This window comes from Dufourea novaeangliae, unplaced genomic scaffold, assembly GCF_001272555.1.
Source record: "Dufourea novaeangliae isolate 0120121106 unplaced genomic scaffold, ASM127255v1 scaffold85, whole genome shotgun sequence".
NCBI lineage: Eukaryota > Metazoa > Arthropoda > Insecta > Hymenoptera > Halictidae > Dufourea > Dufourea novaeangliae.
Genome location: NW_015373957.1, coordinates 15580 through 35886, shown reverse-complemented (window position 1 = coordinate 35886; position 20307 = coordinate 15580). Strand labels below are relative to the sequence as shown.

Here is a 20307-nt window from a genome sequence, read left to right as displayed (position 1 = left end):
AAACGTTTCATCTTACTGTTGTTGTAGCTTAACTATACACGGGGGACGTAAACCTGGATAAAAATATTTAGTACATTGACATAAACGCGTCTCTCCGCGAAAGTGGACGTAGCCATCTCCTTCTTCTGAAGACGAAACAGCAGAGAAAAAACCCATTTTCAGTTTTGTTTTATCCAAAAGTCATCTTTTTAACTTTTTCGTAGACAATTTTTTATTCGTTCATTCAACCAGTAAAGCATTTTTAGGTTAGGTTAGATAAATACTATCTTCTGAAAATATTTTTATTTTGTATCAATTTTGTTCTATTTTATTCTAAAAATGGAACAAAATCTCTTCTTGGCTTGATCCAATCGGATACTTTATTTTTTACTTGGTTGAAAAATATTGAAATAGCATTATAACCTATGTGTATTCTGTGTCTGTTACAACGTCCTTTCAAGAAGGAAATGAGAGATCGGTGTCTCTTAGTGATAACTCTCGACCAAATGCGTATTACTATTAGGTCGATATAGTAGCAAAGTAACTTCTCCTCTTGAGCAAAGATTGTCGTTAAAGTACACGTAGAATTTATGAATTTATAAATCTCTTGTAGAATAATCCCTTCAATAAGACACTCTCGAAAGGTTTAGAGCGATAACATTGATCATCGAACAGGAAGTGAATATTTCTGCACCGGATATGCACACGGTGCAATCGAAGTAATCGAAAAAAGAAAAACGCTCATATCACGCATAAAGTCGTACAAAGCACGTCAAAATGGGTTGTCATTAAATGGTAATTTGGGCAAACGTGATAAACAAAATGGTTCATTCAAACCTGTATGCCATTTGCCCTTGTAGTCTTCTATGAAAAAATAACTACAGTCAAAATTGTTAAGAAAATGTTTAACAGTAAAACTGCCAAATCTGTTAAAACGATAGATTTCAAATTTCTTGGTTTGAAAATATTCAAATCATAAAGGCGGTTTTCTTTGGAATTTATTTTTTTTTTTAAATTATATGTTATACATATTAATATATTATACAATTGAATCTAGTATACATGCAATATGGCCAGTTCTTATGTTTGAAGTTAGTATTAAAGTTTATACCACTGTTGTCATGAATTGTCCTGAAACCTAGTGTTCGTGAATTACCAAAACAAAAGAGTAATCGTAACTTGTAAACAAGGCTAAATGGAATTCGTGTTTATCTGAACAGTTTCGATTGTTTTCACGCGTCCAATTCACCAGCGAGGTTATGTCCACGTATTCTGACGCAGCCTGTACATTAGATTAGGTACATATCATCGCCTTCTTTTGAAAACTAAACCGAAGCAATAACTTTCGCTTCGCTCCTGTTCACTTCTTACAGTGCTTCGATCAAAACTTCACACAATTTCAGTCAATTTTAAACAAGAAAGTATCCTACTCCATTGAACACGATATATTTCGCATGAGCGCGCTTCTACTCGCGCGGGACACACATACACAGAAACACACACACACGTCTTAAATCTATTATAATAAGAAAATGTATATATACTATCGGATATAATGTATAGGAGGAACAAGACCTACACGTATATTTTTTCGCTACAAGTTTTGTAAATCGATATCACGTTTGCTCTTTTAAAAGCGCCCCCTACAAAGATGGCGTCGGTTTTCCATTGGAATTAACGCCGCCGCGAATGAACCTCTGGACAGGGCTGACAAATCAGAAAAATCGCTTCATTTTCGTTCGTTTCAATTTCAAAGTAACAGAAAACCGTCTTCGGTGTCTGTCGAGATTTCTTTTATACATGCTCCTAACATCACGATGATTCTCGCGTTCTGTGTGTCACAGCGGCAAAAAAAAAACGGAATACGTACTCGATTTTACGTGAATTCTTACGCACCGATTTCCAATCAATCGAGGATCGAACGCGGAAAAACGGGAGCGTCGTAACTCTTCACGAATAGAAAGTGCAGCAATGACAATCGAAATAATAAGTTTCCTTGTTGAAAGAGTCGATGAGCATAAACGAGAGAATTTTATAAAGCTTAAAAAAAAATTAAACCTTAAAGTGCATTATACCCGTACGGAAAAGCATCGTTTCGCCCTTAGTTGGTCGTTTTTTCGGACATAACACTAGAAAAAGAAGCTAACGAAATATAATAATTACAACCGTGACGAGAAATCCACGTAACTTTACAAGTGATTCGTTGGTCACGTGGAAGTATCGTTTTTCATTGTGAACGAAAAAAAAAACAACGGAAATTTACAATTTACGAAATTCCACGATCGCATCCCAGATAGCACATGACGCCTTAAAGGCGGCTTAAAGGCGCCTCAGACCTAATATAGCCGTAAAATGGGCATCTTGAAGTTGTGTGCTATTTGGGATGGGGAAAGTGATTTCGGAAGTCATTTGGCATCAACGACCAAATCGATGGTAAAGGGTGAGTACTGGTTTCAGTCATAGATTCCTTAAAATCTTGATATTATAAAGGTTCATTCGACTTGAGTTGAAAATTTAAAAGAAATTAATGTACTGCATAATTCCTTAACAAAGATTACCGTGACGTTATGTCATAGGATCTTTAGCCCCTCGTCCTACCTTTTCAGTATTTAATTTTCATAGACTAATCAGAAAAACACTACGTTCTAAAATCATTATGCTTATCCTGTGTTTCAACAGAAGTATTCGTATCTATGTACGGTGTTTCAAATAATTGCCTTTCACTCTCGATAAGGTTCTTCAGTACGTGACAGTGTAACATAACCTTAAACGGCGAGGGAACGCTGACGCGTTCGATCGCAATCCATTGCATCAATTTTACTTTAAAGACTCCAGTAATCACAGCCAGACCACCGTGATACGTAAAAACCTACTGTTAAATACTTACTTAACGAACAAAGTCCCAGTCGTTCCGTACAGAATCGTGTCTTTCTTGTCTGGTTCTATGAAAATGTCGCACACGTGTCTGGGTGTCTTTATAGGAATCTGTTGCGAGTGCTACGCGAAGGTAAAGTCAATTCAAGCTACAAAAAAAAAAGAAACTTTAACGAAACAAGGTAAATGCGACAAAGATAATTGCAATGCATATGAGAAATTTAAAACTACTTATGCTATTCCTGCAATTTATGCAATTTTATATTTTTCTACGCCATTCATTCTATCACCCTTTTCCTCCCTTCTCGATCACAAATACTTATTAAAACAGTGCTGTCAAACATCTATAGTCCAAGCAACGAAAGAAACGGCCTTGGGGATTTACTATCGTTTTCCTGACTGAAAAAAAATTTCCCTCGTTAATTGTTCGTGTCGGTTACTTCGAGTCCCAAAAAATGACAGCATTCGATAGAGCCTAGTGACGAGAGCGAATTTTATAAAAATTCTATTTCTTGTAAGTACCATTTCGACATAAACGGTTCTAGTGTTGGATGAACATATCCACGTAAATGATCACTGATCTTTAACACTAGGTTTACGGGCTCTTATCGTGTAGGTATCTCCACGGCACGCATCAACGAACCCGCAGATTTTCTTTAAAAAACAACTTATTTTATATAATACACAATTTATGATCTCTGAAATTAATGCATAGCTATAGAGATAGGTATACCACATAGAGAATTTCGAGGTTAGAAAGCATTCGAAATGCGTCAAAATGACGCGTCCCGTAAACCTAGTGTTAACACTAAAACTTCCATAGAATAGCTGACACCTGTTGCTACCAGAGTTATGAAAATTATAGGCCCAATCAGCCAAACCTGCACAGCTAGATTTTGTCCAATGCCTGTTATAAGCTTTTGTGACCACAGTGGCTACAGATTTGATGCAGAATCTGCTATTTGCTTGCAGATTGGTAGCAGTTTGGCGGCAGATTCTGCCAAATAACCAGTTGTACGACAGATTTGCCACAAATTTTCCGCCAATCTGCTTCACGATTCTATCAGCAGGCTCTGCCTGCAAAACCCAAGCAAAATGTGGAAACAGATGGTTATGAATTTGTTGACAGATTGTGTCGACATCTACTGCCAATCTGTTGCCAATCTGCGCGCAAATTGTTCATAGTGGGTGAACTAGAAAATACGTATTAAGGAATTAAAAAATTTATTTATTTGAATATTGCACTAAAAGTCGCTAAACGAATCTCTGAAAATGTACCGTTCCTAATCGATGAAATTTGTACAATCAGTTAATTTTTACTGCTTCGGTAGCCGTGACCTAAAAATTTCGTTTCACTCTACGATACATATTTCTGCTTCTTTACTTCACTTTTAAAAAAATATATGTGAGAGGTTGTTTTAGCGCCCTTAACTCGCGAAACTTGTAAACGCTGCAGAATTGGAAGGTGTTACGGTCGGTGGACAAAATACACCGAACTCGTAAAATTAGACCCCCGAGTAGCGCGGCATCGTTCACGAGGTGAGACCTAACGATGCCACACGCTGTGCCCGGGTGATTGCTCAGTCCCGTAAACAGCATTCCAGTCTAGACTTCGACGTGTTAAGCACTGGAAAAGATATTTCGCGCAAGCACGGAAAATTACATCGATAAAGATTACATTCCAAACGACCCTGAACTACCTTCAAGGCTTACCTGTTACAAGATCTGCAAAAATCGTCCCAAAATATAACAAAAAGTTCATGTGGTCAGTAAAAAAAAACTTTACTATTGTACGTTTAACAGGACGAGCCAGTAAAAATAACCAAAACATTAACGTGCTAAGCCCAGCTATTGGCGGGCAACTGTTTTTAACCCTGTCCCTTCTAAATGATTATCACCTTCCTTTGTTTATAGTTACTGATTCGAGTGGTTGGATGAGGTATAGTTTACTTTATTTTTTCAATTGCCTATACAGTAAATCATGGATGAGTGTTCAAAGGCTCCTCAGCACTGAGTGTTCAAACGTCATCCCCACCACTGGGCGTTTGACTGGTTCCACGGGAGACCCTCCAGTGGTGCGGACGACATCTGAACACTTAGTGCCGAGAAGCCTTCGAACATTCATCGATGCTTTACTGTATATCGAAGTGGAGATATTTTCCACGGCCCTGAACGAACTTTAAGGCCTGCTCGTCTTGCAGCTTGTCACAGACAGTACTGCTTTAATAATCCTCTCTTCTTCTGCTCGTATCCTATTCTATTACCCTCACCCTAAGGACTTTCATACTGTTTACAATCATTCGATGAATTACGAATCAACTTACAATCGTGACATGTGTAGAATGAGGAAAATGAAAATTCTTTTACTCGTTCCGTGTGAAAACAGACCTGCAGCAACTCTTAACGATGAATCTCAAATAGAAATTTAATATCTTCGGATAAATTTTGATCGTTTTTTACTGTTTACTTGAAAATAATTGAAAATAAGACTTGTAAAGAGGAAAGCTGAAACGAATATTGTTTGTTGAAGTCTGAGGCTTATTTTTTTTACTCAAGCTTGAAGTTTTTTTTAGCGATTTAAAAATCAGATGAATGTTTTATATTAGTGATATTAGATTGATACCACGTTCTTTGGAGAAGCTAAAGTGAAAAAGCAATTGTTTCTTTTTTTCTTAGAAAGCAATTTAAAGAAGATAACGTTTAAGTTTAAAGTAATATAAAATTGAATTTATTAAAATTAATCAAAGTTTAATTGTTAGAAATCCAGGTTGACGCGATATGGTGCTTATGATTGAAATATAACTAACATTTTACTATGTTTATTTTCCCTTAAAAAACACATTTTTCAATATTATTTATAGTTTTCAAAAAACATGTCAACTCTTATTAAATTAATCGATTTGAAGTCTCAGTCAATTATGATGATTATTTTTATAAGTTTTAAACAATGATGTACAATGAAACTCGTAGCGGTATGTACAAGCTATAACGTTATGAGAGAAGGAAACATATTTTACACATTCATTTATTGAATTATGGAGATTTCTTATTGTTTAATGATCCCTCTAATATTTCTTATGGAAAAAAAAACATAATGAAACAAAATCTACTGCTCATTATTTATACAACAATTTTCTGAAGAACTTGGTATCAAATTGTATCAAGTTTGAAAAGTTCATGGGAATTTAACGATAGCAATGAAGCTCCCATTTTTCTATTAATATTTGATTCTGTGAATATACATAATCTCTTTTTTACAATATCTGTTTAATCGTGTAGTCTAGTAACTTGATAGAACGTAGTCAGTATTGTGTTACCAATCAAGAAAGTTGAACAATTTATAACTATTTAATACAATGATAATAATTTCATAGAAATATAATTTATCTCGTTCTCTTATCGTACTTCTAAGAAACAAATTAATGTGTAGATTTTTACAGCATTCTTCCTCGTTGTTGCCTATCATATTACTTCATTTACTTCAAATTTCTACTGCAAAAAAAAAACAAATCTTCGACTACTATTACTTTCTTTAATTATAAACGACAAATTCAATTAAAACGTCAATGAGCAAATTGTATAAATTGAATTTTTATAGACGAAATGAACATATAATTATTTCCCATTTATTTGAGATTATTTACTACAAAAAAAAAAACAATTTTCGACTAATATTACCTTCTTTAATTGTAAATGTAATATTCGGTTGAAATATAGATGCGTGTAGATACAGTAATGATTAATACAACTAAGACTTCAATGACTTTTGTTTCATATTTTTACATCTCATTTTACTGTATTAATGACACTGTTCGATGAACTCAGTCTCCTTGTCGCACAAAACACGCAGCTCAAGATGAAAAAAAAAGCAAAATTGAATAACGTGAATCACGAATAATTCGACGGTAAATATCGAATGATGAGGTGGATGTAACGAAATGTCTGTCTAATAATCTATCTGCGCTGGAAAGCAGCTGTTAATGCCACTTGTCACTCGAAACTATGATTTTTCGTGGATTTCACAGATATCAGTAGCGTGTAGTAGCAAACGTATACTTTCAACGCGTTCACATAGCTATTGCATCTTCGATTTCACGCGGTAAACGAGTAATTAGAGATAGAGACACTCTGTCGAATCGAAAAAATACCTGCTGAGGAACGAAATCAATATTTGTCGAGCTTTAAACAAAATATTAGGTCGTCCCATGAGTTATGAGGCTTTTTCCAATTTAAAACAATATCATTCAACATGATCGTCACTTACACTACCAATAAAAAATTTTGAAGCAGTTTATATTGGCAAATGATTATTTGTTTAACGAAAAAATATGACTGCTTCACAACTTTTGGACGGTAACATACAAATCGAAAAATCCGAATCATTTATGAAATGACCCAGTAGAATAGAATCGATACTAGAAAAAAAAAATTGAAAGGAGGTTTGCAATAATACAGGTGATTTTTCCTCTTTTGATAATTATTCTTTCCACTTGAAAGAATTTCGGCTGGTTTAAACTAAATCACGCTACCGTAACCTATAAATGGATCGTACAGTTTGAAAATTCGTTGCATGACCTTGAAGAAGTATTTATACTAGTGAAAGAACGGTCCAATACCGTTGTTTATTATTCTTGTTATTAAACGTTTCCTAATCGTTCATTTTATATGCGAGCACGTGCTGTTAATTAATATCGTTTTGAACTCCAGTAAATTCTCGATAAACGCTCGGACAGATCTTTACGTTAAATACTTCTGCTTCATCTCCACTACTGCTTTTAATCTTGGTCTGAAACTCGTGAAGTGCGGAAATAGTATCCCTGTACGATAACTGTTCTAAAACAGGCTCGAGTTTCGAGCATTAATGGAAGATTTACTGTATTTTGTTCATAGGGCGTATCTGAAAGAAACATTGCACTTGAGCTTCTCCATTCAATGAAATGTGATACGCGAAGAATCTTAAAATTTGCTGTTACAAAACCTAAAATTTACTGTTTCTAGTAAATTACAAATTAACTGTTCACTTGGTAATGAAATTTCTCTTCCATTTTCCATTGTTACGTAACATTTGAGCATTAACTAACTTTCCATGTATTCTCCTAAAAGCTTGGAACACGAAAATACAATGATTCGCAAATACTTTCTACGAGTAAATTTGCTCTGGTGAAAATCGTCCAAAATCACATGACAATTCAAACTTTCTCGATCCTTTATCATTCTTTTTCACACTAATAAAGACTTGTCAAAATTGAAATTCCATAACGTAAAAACGATTATCATATATTTATTATCTTCCTTCCTTGTTTCTGAATTGCAGAAGAAAAAATGTCAGAAAAGGCGGACAGATTCAATGTCAATGAAATGAATCAATTATATATACATACATATATACATATAAATATATACAATGGGTGATCAAATTATTAGAGCCACACGGTACGAAAAATATATTTTCTTTCCGTTTGTGTAGAAATCAAATTTTTACAGTGGACAATTTTTTATTAACAATTGTCAACTCAAAAATACACAAAAAAAGGCAAACTTAGTTCGTATAGTTATAAAAGATACAGTTACAATCGTCAATTTATATAGTTAACTCCAACAATTCGATCGCCCGTTGTATAGCGACTTTAAGAAAATAAAAAAATTGTTCGATAAAATTGAACGAGCATCGCGTATCGATACGTCCGACGCGCTATTGTTGAATGAAGAGAAAAAAAAATGTTTATATCAGAAAGTTTCCGACTCGAAGGATTCGAGAGAAACAGCCAGACTGTGTGTGTGTGTGTGTGAGAGATTTACGGCCTCGTTATCTCGTCGATTGAAAAATTCCGTGTAATTAACCGGCAAACTTTCCGAAGTTCTCCCTCGTGGAAAAAATAAAAGTAATACTACGGCATATTCAACGCACGTGTTTAGTATAAAAGCGTTTTTGTACTTTCCGCCGCGGCGTATTGACTTTACTCGTGAGGCGCGCAATTAAAAAATTATATATATATACATACATACATGTACACACACACCAACCCGCATCGAACGATGGATAAAATGGTGGTTGGCAAGCCTGCTTCTGTTTACCAACCGTACCTACTGGTTCTTTTGTTCCCTATAAATGCGTTAAAGCTGCGTCTACACTGCGTAGCAAAACAGTGTGTATGTAACAAATTGTTGTATGATTCTGCTATACAATTTTTTATAATTTGTTACAAGATTGAACCTTCTGGACAAGTCTGTAACAAGTTTGCGTAACATTTCGCATCTCATTATTAATAATAGAGTCACACTTAATCGATAACATGTAACTTGCTATATAACACGCAAAATGTCATATAACATCAGGTTACACATACAGGGTGTAACAAAAATCTTGGAGGATCCGGAAATGGAAGTTTCGTGAGGTGATTTGAAACAAGCTTTTCCGGAGCAAAAATGTTATCCGAGGCTTTGTTAACGAGCCATTAACGAAAAACCCCGACCACTCAGAGCACGAGTCTGCTGGCCGAGTTCAATGCTACCGCAGGAACTCAGCCGGCAGACTCGCGCTCTGATTGGTCGGGATTTTTCGTTAATAGCTCGTTAACAATGCTTCGGATAATATTTTTGCTAAGGAAAAACTTGTTTCAAATCACCTCATGTATCTCCATTTCCGGGTCCTCCAACATTTTTGTAACACCCTGTATAACATTTTTATAGTATAAATGCAGCTTTAAAGCTGCGTCGATATAACAAAGCAAAACAGTGTTATAGAACAATTTGTTCTATAACCTTGCTGTACAACACGTTCGTATAACTTGTTACAAGATTATACAAGTCTGTAACAAGTTTGTATAACATTTCGCACTTCATTACAAATAATGGCGGCACACTTGATAGGTAACGTAGAAATTGCTATGTATAACACGAATGTTATATAACATTTTTCTATCTGTTTTTCGAAGGAGTTTTATAACTTTGCTATGTAACATGTTATGCTATATTATAGTGTAGATGCAGCTTAAGATGTGTGCGTAATTCAGGTTACGCGCGTCACGATATTATTCAACGATTAGATTGTTAAAAGGGCACAATATTGAAAACATATAATGGTCATTTACTGCAACAGCGACGTAACTCGAAAATCACGATTTTAGGAAAAACGAGTTTGAATGTTTTGATCGTTATAATTTTGTGCGAACATCGTATTAGGGTGACTGTCCTGACGTGGTAAGTTTTGAAAGCTCAGTTACAGGACTCCATCAATAAAGAGTACAGACAACAACCGTCTTTCTTATACTAATACAGTAAAATCTGAATAAATGCTCGGAAAGATCTCGACGTGAAGTGTTTCTGCATCACCCCCACTACTGGGGGATTCCCCCTTGGAACCAGTCAATCGAGTAATGTAAAAGGAACCAAAAATGTGACCCGAAAAATCGTGTCCTTCTACAATAACTGTACCAAAGCGGTCCCAAGTTTTGTGCGTTAATCGAAAATGCACTGTAACTCAAAAACAACAAAGTTTTAGTTATGTCGTTGTTGCAGCAAATGAGCGATGTATGTACGTCATTTTGTACCAATGTTATGGCGATCATGTGTACAATCATATTCCATTTTCAGAAACGCGTTATAAACATTCCAGTTGTCGATTGCATTTATTTATTTATTTCCGATACCGATGTCTGTGGACGAAACACGTAAAATAATTTAAAATGTAAAAGTGGAATAGAGAATGGAAAGCCAAGCATCCGACAAGACCGATTCTCATGTATCTTCTTCGAGGAAAATGTTACCAACTGAATTTGACAATTTCGCTAGGGGAAAACGCAGCGTAGGGAAATGGCCTTCTACCAGTTGGTAAATTTATTTGGTAATTTTTAATTTAATTCAAATGATAATTCATTTGGTGAATTTATTTCAACTACTGAAATAAATGTTAAACTGAACATTAATTGGAAATAATTTCAGTAACTCCCGAGACCAAAGTGGTAGGATGTCCTTCCCCTATGTCGCTTTTTTCCCCTAACGGAAGCCGAGTTTGTTCGTGAGGGTACTGGTTTGATAATATCTTACGAACGATGCATCGAATTTACACTGGACTGTTCAAAGTGAGAAAACAATTATGTATAAATTAATATTATGGAATATTCGAAAGTAATGTTAAAACAAAAATTTATATTCCGTTAGATATTGTGACAAATATGGAGGACGTTTATTATAAGTTTAAGTGGTTCTGTAACATAAAGTACGAACGTAAACAATTCAATGGTTTGAAGAATTGGATCGCATGGTTAACTCTATACCGTATAAATTTACAGTATTTTAATTAAAGTTCAACTAAAAAGCGTAATTATTTTCTGCAAAGAACTTTAATCAAACACGCATTGTCATTTCTTGTTAAAAAAAATGGCCTACTTCGAGACATTACCGAAAACAGGGAATCTATTTTCTTCAAACCACGGCAATAGCGCTCACGCGAAACGAAACATAACCTCAATGTTCCGCTAATTTAAGTTGCGACTGGTGCACCTTCGATCCGCCGAGGATCACATGTTACCAACACTTAATCCTTGGACCATAAAATCGAACCATTGAATATCCAAGCTACATCGCTATTATTTTCAAAAATAATTCAATAAATTGGGCACTCGTTGGACGTGATATTCGATTTTCAAAACGGGGCCAATGATTAATCGTCGCGAATATTTTCGTTAAATTGGCGTGTTTCGAGAAATACGTGCCTCGAAAAATAGGGTCGTCAAAAAAGCTGCTAATTAGAAGAACCTACCGGGCGCAATAAAAGCAGCGGGAGCATTGATAAAACGTTTGGAGCGCGTCATTCGGCATATGTCGCCCGCCGCCTTTTCGATTTATAATTTAATTCCAGCGCGTATTTCATGACGCGCGTATACGCACGCCAGGCAATCGCGTCTCGGTACTTTTACACTGTTACCACGATGAGCACCAAAAAATATTACATAGTACATAGAAATGGAAAACGTTACGCTGCTGCAGCCTTACGAGCCTTATCTGACGCCCAATTGTACTCATACGTCTGGACCCCAGAGCTAGAGACTGTATTAAGTCGCGGTTTTCAAACTTTAGAGGAAATCAGAGGTGCGAAACCTTGTAAGTTTGGAACCGTTCGGTGAGAATTCAAAGAGAAACAATATACAGTGATTCCTCGATGAATGCGACACAGAGTAAGTGCAAAACAGTAACCAGAAGCTAAGTAGAGGCTCGATTTTAGGTAAAAGACAAATTTATGAGGGGCAGAAAACCTTTCCGAAGCGGACCCGTGTACATCGCACTCATCGAGACGTTACTGTACCTCTGAACTATTAAATGGATTTAAGTCTCGATATGTAGAAATGGTGAACGTTGCATTAAGACCCCTATATGATGGACTTTACACTGTTAGGCTCGGAACTAGACAAGGACCCTCACGAGCAAACTCGGCTTCCGCTAGGGGAAAAAATGGCGTAGGAAAAGGGCCAACCTGCGACTTGGTAAATTTACTTCAAGTACTGAAATAGAGGTTAAATCGAATGTTAATTTAGCATAAATTTCAGTAAACTCCGATACCAAGTGGTAAGAAGCCTTTTCCCTACGCCACTTTTTCTTCTAGCAGAACCTGAGTTTCCTCGTCAGTGGAGATAACCCTCAGACACGACACCAGTACCACCTTGCACCAGCTAAACATCGTTTCGCGTGTAACATTCTATCTGGCTAGCATAACGGTCTCAAATTTTTATAATTAAACAATTACTTCTCACTTTTGCAATTATTACCATTGAACTTTCTTAAAAGAAATTTTACCCTAAAAAATGAATTCAGTTTCCTTTTATTCTCTTCAGAAATTCAAAATCCCAAGTGTGCGAGGGTTAATAAAAATTTGATACAGGAAACATGTAAAATGTAATTTTTTTTTTAAAGTGGACTTAATACGGACTGGTTCTTGGGTCCTGATATTAGTTCGTGACGCCGCCGCTGCGTGGCCTGCCGGTCGCACACTGATCCCGTGGTCATGCGCGTCATGGGTCACGTGACCGACCGAGAACTCACATGATTGAACATTTGTGCACGTGACCGAACGTTCTCTGTCCCGTTACCATCGGTAGAACATCCTGAGGCCCCGTTAGACTGTCAGTATTACTCACGCACAATGATAGTCGTATTAGCACTTGATTGACCGGTAATCGTTTCATAATTGGCAAATATAATATTTCATTTCGATTTCCGTATGAATCGTTCGGTTTCGCTTTCGAAGGTAAAAACATAACGGGGATATTATGGTAGACGTCTCCGGACACGCGAATTCTTTCGCGGGAAGGATCTTCGACTATTTTCACGGTTTCGTAAATAGTTTTCGGAAGCACGACAATGAAACTTCTCGGCCGTAAACGATGGACGCTTCGACGCTGGTCGAACCCGAAGAACAATTTTACCCGATACATTCTTCTTACGTGAAGTCTACGGAACACACGTGATTCTGCCCGTAAGCGCCATACACACGTGACTATATTGATAATATACAGAGCGCGTACTGTACGTACGTAGGACGTTATTCGGCGGCAACGTTATTGACGATACCGATTAAGCAATCAAAATGGACTCGTAATTTTGTTCGTGAGTTACGCATGACGAGAGAACCGAAGAAACCCGCATTTATCATCATTACTAATATTATTATTATAATAAATCTCAGTATGCTCTAAATGTACTATCGTTGTTGTATAGTAATCATTATTATTACTATTGTTGTTATACCGTCAATTGTCGTTTTGCAGTCACTCTATTTATTCTTTATCCTTTCGTTTCTGCGCTGTCAAACGGTCTGTTATATTAACCTTTTGTTTTGTCTGTTACAGCAGTGTATACGTCTTTATGTGTGGGTGTGCATGTGAATCTGTGTGACTGTGTTCCCCACGGTATAAATGTTGACTTTCCGGTAAGCTAATTCAGTCTGATTACGCTGCACGACCATATAAAAATTGCACGTGCAGTCATGGCCGCTCTTTATCTTCTCGAGGGGGTCGATCCAGCCGCGGGGAGAAATGAAACGGAACGAGGCCGCGCAGAAGTTGAAATTGCAACGCATTAAAATTAATGGCAATTACGATGATTGAATAATATCCGCTTGAAGCGAGAGCGTATATTGTCGTTCTGCCGTTGTATTCGTTGAACCGTTCGATGCACGCTCACGGCAAATATCCTCTGAGCTTTACTTGCGTGATCGCGATGACTACAAAGAGACTATACGCAATATTCAACCCCATCCCTGTTCCTTATACCGGGTGAGTCATGAGAAAGAGAACTCATATAGCAACGCTCATAAGTGTTCGAACGTCTTAAGAATTCCAAAAAGTGTGGAATATTTAGACTGTTAAGGGAAAGATTCATTGACCCAAAGTGGGTAACGTACACTACAGTAAATCATCGATGAGTGTTCGAAGGTACAAAAATTCCATAAACTAATATGCGACTGAAACAAATATTATTGGCTTCAGAATTCTAAGCTGTATCACTGTGCTAAACCGCATTAAAAAGTCGTGCCGAGGAGTCTTTGAACACTCATCGAGGATTTACGGTATTGCACGCGTAATATTTGAAATTGTCCGTTACTATACAACGATTACTGTTACTGTGTCGCGCCGTTTAGATGACACGGATCATAGAACACAGCATTTTGTACAGTGATATTAGTACAGGATAAGGAAAGAAGCCAATAGTTACCACAGAACGTATAATCGACGATAAAAATGTGACGGGACGTATCCTAGTATAATGTCGAACCGAGGACAGAAGCAAGTAGGATACAGGGTACTAATAAAAAGGTTTTGGATACATGAAATTGCAATGAAAATAGTATGTATTATTTAAAGGAAGAATCATATGTGTTGAGCAGTAGCAAGATACAGTAGAGCCTCCCGTATCCGAACTAGTACAGAGACCAAAGAGTTCGGATAATAGAAGAAATACTTTTCTGATACTAAACCTTTATTTCAAATTTTCAATTTAAAAATTTCTTTGAATAGATTAACATTTTCAATATCTACTTAAATAAAAATCAAGAATGTTGACGTGTTTTGAATATTTATGGATGCTGTACTTTTTTCACTGATGAATTACAAACATTTTTCAACATAAGTAATCGCGTAGAATTCCATCGAAGAGAAGAAAGTACATATTGCTTGTAAACACCATTGTATTTCCAACAGAAAAAGGCATCAGTTGCCGGGAGACATTCTGTTCGGATAACAGAACGTTCGAATATTAGGGTGTTCGGATAACAGAACGTTCGAGTATTAGGGTGTTCGGATAACAGAACGTTCGAATATGGTATTAGAGTGTTCGGATAACAGAACATTCGGATAGTAGAACGTTCGAATATCGTATTAGGTTGTTCGGATAACAGAACGTTCGAATATCGTATTAGGGTGTTCAGATAACAGAACGTTCAAATATAACATTCGAAATAAGTCCACTTATACAAAAAAACTGCTCACATCAAATCATTCCCTAAAACTATTCAACTTTTATTTGAAACATTTTTTGGTATCATCAACGGTTTCGAGTATATTTGACAGGATCAATTTAAATGGCTCACCCTGTATAATATTTACAAGAGATCCCCGTATAATACGGTTTCTCTCTAACACGATTAGAGAATCAGGTGAACCCCCGAATAATACAATATTCCTACAACAAAATTAAACAATTGTGCAGAATGTACGGTTTTTTAAATAGTCTTTGGAATCTAACCTTGTCATGATACAGGGTTTTTCAGGTCTGGTGGTACAACTGGGCAGGAGGGGATTCTGTAAGAAAAAATAAATCGAAAAAAGGAATAACATTTTTTCGTTTGAGATTTCGGTTTCGAGAAAATTGGGTTTAAAAATTCATCAAAATCACGTGTATCTGTGCTGGGTAAAAGTAGAAACGGCCTGCAATGAACAGACTCGTTAGCCAAGTCCTATTCTATTGCCTGTGTATGTAACTAATGCTCAAACTCGATTATCTCGAAAACGAAACATCGTCCAAAAAAATTGTATTCCTTGTTAGTATTATTTTTTCTTGTAAAATCCCCTCCTGCCCGATTGTAATACTTAACCTGAGACATCTTTTATATTAGTTCTTAGTTTCGTATAACACGAATTGACATATCACGGTTATTTTTAGGAACTCAATCTCCATTTTATACGGAGACCACCTGTATTTTGTTTATATGCATTGTATGCATAAAATAGTACTTCTTGTTAACAAGGGTTGTGATATATTTCAAAACTGAATTGCATAAATATTTTTCTTAATTGATTTTAGAAACGAAATACAACTTAAAGATTTTTTTCATAACTAACGATTATATCTTCATCTGAAATCGAATTCATCGGTGATGAATTCAACTCTTATTTTCATTCAGTCTAAAATAAACAGAATTGTGTGAACAGTGCCCAAATCCGAAAGAAATCGCTACTCGGAAGGTTAATTAATTATATTTGGTAAACGAAGCTACAATTTTGAAACTGTTGGAAAATTTTCCGAACTCTGTTAGGACAAGAATCAAGTATGTTTCGTTTTATGTCAGTACTGTTTGAATGTGAACTCTGTGTGTGTATGAGAATGTGTCGATGTTTTTGTTGTGTCAGAGAATCGTATTTTTTTCCAAAAACAATGTTTTGTTCCAATTCTTGTTTTTGCTTTTAGTTTTGCAAAAATAAATACGAAACGCCTGGTTCCTACCCAAAAGCATTTCGATCGATTATTTTATCGTTAAGCTGTAAACATTCACGCATTTTTTCTTTTCCAGACGTGTCTGACGAAGTGTATACTACTAGAATACCACCGAAACGTGCTTCTCTAAGCAGCGGCGCCAGTAGAATAGTAGATTAGTTAGCACTTAATAATCTGCTAATTACTCGACGCCCATTGAGAACCCGACATTCTGAAAAGAACGTCAAACAACCATGGGGAAGCAGAACAGCAAATTGAAACCGGAAGTCCTAGAGGATCTCAAACAGAATACTGAATTTACAGGTGAGTCCTTTTTTTTAAATAAACCTTACTTATGTATGACAAATATGTTGATATTTCGAATAAAATGTTTTGTAATGTTAATTTACCAATGTGATTAACTCGACAAAATTTATATTTAAAATTTATCTTTAAATTTATATTTAAGAAATTTTTAAAGGATTGTAAAATAATTTACATTTAAAATGTTTTTTAGAAAAACATCTTCCACAATTTATTAGTTTTTGAAAATGGTATAAATCCATTTGCGATTGACAAAAACACTGCTTTACTTAGGAAATATTTATAAAAACGGTCACATAATAAAATTAAACACGTCAGGAATCTTAAAATCATGAAATAAGATTATTTACGTTTAACAATGTTTTTGAATAGCATAAAATGTAGAACATTAAATATCTCGAAATAAATTGAAGTGGACTTATACCACTGAAAAAAAAATATTGAATCTAGAATAAAATTAAAGTTACAAAATGAGATATCATGTTTATGTAAACAAGTAGAAGTTCACCAAGTTAATTATTTAAAAGGACAAATATTACGAACAAACTTTTACGTACTATGTTTGGCATACTTTGTTTAAGAAATATCTCGCCCGTATGCGAAAATACCTTAACCTAGATTTCAAAACAGAAATTTAAAAAATTCTATATCTTACAATATGTATATCTTCGCACGATTTCTTTTATGTGTCACAAATTTAAAATGCAAAATGTAACGACATTTTTATTCGGAAATTGATAGTTTTCCATCCTTTCACCCGACAAAAAATTCAAGATATATATTATTCATTAAAGATGCGGAAATTCAAGAATGGTACAAAGGTTTCCTGAAGGACTGCCCGAGTGGTCACCTTAGCGTAGAAGAATTTAAGAAGATATATGGAAATTTCTTCCCTTACGGGGACGCTTCAAAGGTGAGCCAGCACAGTGACTTTTTTACGAAATTTTAAGTAAAACTAATGTTATATAAAATGGAATATAAGTAGTGGTACAAACGAAAATGTTAAAAGTGGTACCAAAATGTAATAAGTTGTAACTTTAACATTTTTTTTTCGCTCGAGACTTCATTTTTAAAAAAACAGATACAACTAAAACTTATATTTATATTTTTTAACATTCTTTAGACTCAGAGTAGATACGATGTATCGTTTGTAATAATTTCCTAGAATGAATTCGATTGTTCCAAATCGTTTGAGATATCGTACACGTGAATTTGTAAAAACGTGAGTTTCAGAATAACATGTTTAAAGTTTTGCATTAAATTTAATAGTGTGGAACTCGCCCATAAAGGTAACCGTCCGATCTAAGCTTTACCATAAACGCTTTGTTTTCTAAAAAGTATTTACTCATTTCTTAATTTACTACTTCTCGATCATCGTAACCCTAACCACCTTTCAGTGAATATCTTTATTTTGCACCCAAAAATACTTCCCTTCATACAGTGCACAATACTAACGAAAAAAGAAACAATACTATTATTTCAATCAATCTGCTCTTTGCAATTTATTCGATTATATTGTGTCTCTTTAACTTCGAGATCATTTACGATCTATGGACACATTTTTCACGTTGTCCAATGTGTAGTTTGCAGAACACGTGTTCAGAACGTTCGATGCGAACGGCGATGGAACGATTGACTTCCGAGAATTTTTGTGCGCGCTAAGTGTAACATCTCACGGCAAATTGGAACAAAAATTGAAGTGGGCCTTCAGCATGTACGATCTCGACGGTAACGGCTACATTTCGCGGCAAGAAATGATGGAAATTGTAACGGTATGTATGCAACACCAAGTGCTCCCTCTACTTTGATCTGACATTCGCCATTCGATACTCGGTGGCGAAAAGCGTAAGCTGTGGAAGCCACCCCAGTACACATAACAATTATAGTTAATTGGAAAAGTACCTGCCCAATCGCATATGTTCTTTATGAAAATTAACATACTAATAATTACTTACTGATATAATCGATACAAAACTAATATTGCTCATGTAGAAGTAAACTAAAGTGGTGGCATGTCGACGCCATCTTGATGATGTACCCATAGGCTCCGCCCCTATGTCAGGTCCCAATTCTAAGTTATCCAAGTGAACCAACCGAATCACAAAAAAGTGATTTATTATTAAATTTGCTATTCTGGCCATTTGATATTCTCAGTATAAACGAATGTTATCATAAAATATTTCAGAATACGATAAACTCGCGATAATTACCCGCATTTGGGGCTGTAGAGGCAAGCACTTATAGGAACGGGTAATTATCGAGAGCCAATAGCATGCAGGATCGCCTCACAGCTCGGTCGATGGACCACAATTATTGGCTACAGAAGGTGACAGAAAATGCGGTGCGCACACATGTGATATTTATTTAGCAGGCAGTTATCGCGAGTTTACTGTATCGTGCACCGGCCAGGCCCGGATTAAAATTTGTTGTGGCCCAGGGCTATTAAAATCACAAGACAGTAGCACGACATGAACGAAAAAAATGTAACAGAAATTTTAATTACCGTTTGTCCATACGTGCTTCCTCATTGCAGGCGATCTACAAAATGGTAGGCTCGGTGATGAAGATGCCAGAGGACGAATCCACGCCCGAAAAGAGAACTGATAAGATATTCTTGCAAATGGACAAAAATAAGGATGGAATATTATCGCTTGACGAGTTTATAGAGGGTGCAACGAATGACCCGTCTATTGTACGACTGTTGCAGTGCGATCCTAGTGCACAAGCTCAGTGAAGCCTTGGGCCATTACGCAAGTATTACCGTGTCATCTACATACGTGACTCGGGACCCGGTCCGATAATGCCTCAAGTGAAAAACATTACGATCATAAAGAATATGTTTATGAATTTTAATCGAGAATCTACCAATTAAATATATCTATCGTTTCAGTTGTATTTAATATAGACATTATTCATTCTATGTACAGTTAGTGCTGTTTTAGGATGCATATTTTCCCACGCTATTGCGTATTATCAAAGTAACAGTCCTTTCTAGAGTAACGATTATTTTCATTACCAGAATATAGAATATAGATAGTATACACTACTCTTTGTGAACGTGAATGTTATTTAAAAACATAGTTGATAAGGTTAGGGTGGCATCGTTACATTGGACCGGTTCCCGAATAGGTCCCAGGATCACTGGGCCCATGGCGCTTGCGCATACCGCAAGCTAGTCTGCAAGACTAGTCCAGTCGCTCCGTCTCAGAAACGGATCGGTTTTAAACGAAAAAGCTTATTACGTTTTTGGATGTACTGATCTTTGTGTGCTGCGTACGACGAAGAACATATGCAGAGCTGTCCACACTCTGCGATTTGAGAGAAAATAATTTGGTTTACAGCTAGAACCGAGCATCTGCTTTATCCAGAGTTAAACACCTCGACTCTGTTGATAAATTAGATGTCTGGAGCAGTGTTCGTGATCCACTTGTTCAAATAGTTGTA

General features: G+C 36.0%; 1 protein-coding gene across 2 annotated transcripts in view; it reads left to right on the top strand.

Moving 5' to 3' along the window:
• Positions 1-19683, top strand: part of LOC107186342 (neurocalcin homolog) — a 256746-nt gene extending 237063 nt beyond the window's left edge. Inside the window, exons 1-5 of one of the 2 annotated variants that reach the window (XM_015574186.1) lie at positions 13032-13455; positions 16637-16863; positions 17658-17776; positions 18447-18635; positions 19397-19683. In XM_015574186.1, the coding sequence (XP_015429672.1) occupies positions 16794-16863; positions 17658-17776; positions 18447-18635; positions 19397-19597 (579 nt within the window). In that variant the 5' untranslated portion in view covers positions 13032-13455; positions 16637-16793 and the 3' untranslated portion in view covers positions 19598-19683. Of the gene's footprint in view, positions 1-13031; positions 13456-16636; positions 16864-17657; positions 17777-18446; positions 18636-19396 lie in introns of those variants that run through there. The other variant, XM_015574185.1, reaches the window with a different exon arrangement.
• The last annotated feature ends 624 nt before the right edge of the window (positions 19684-20307 follow it).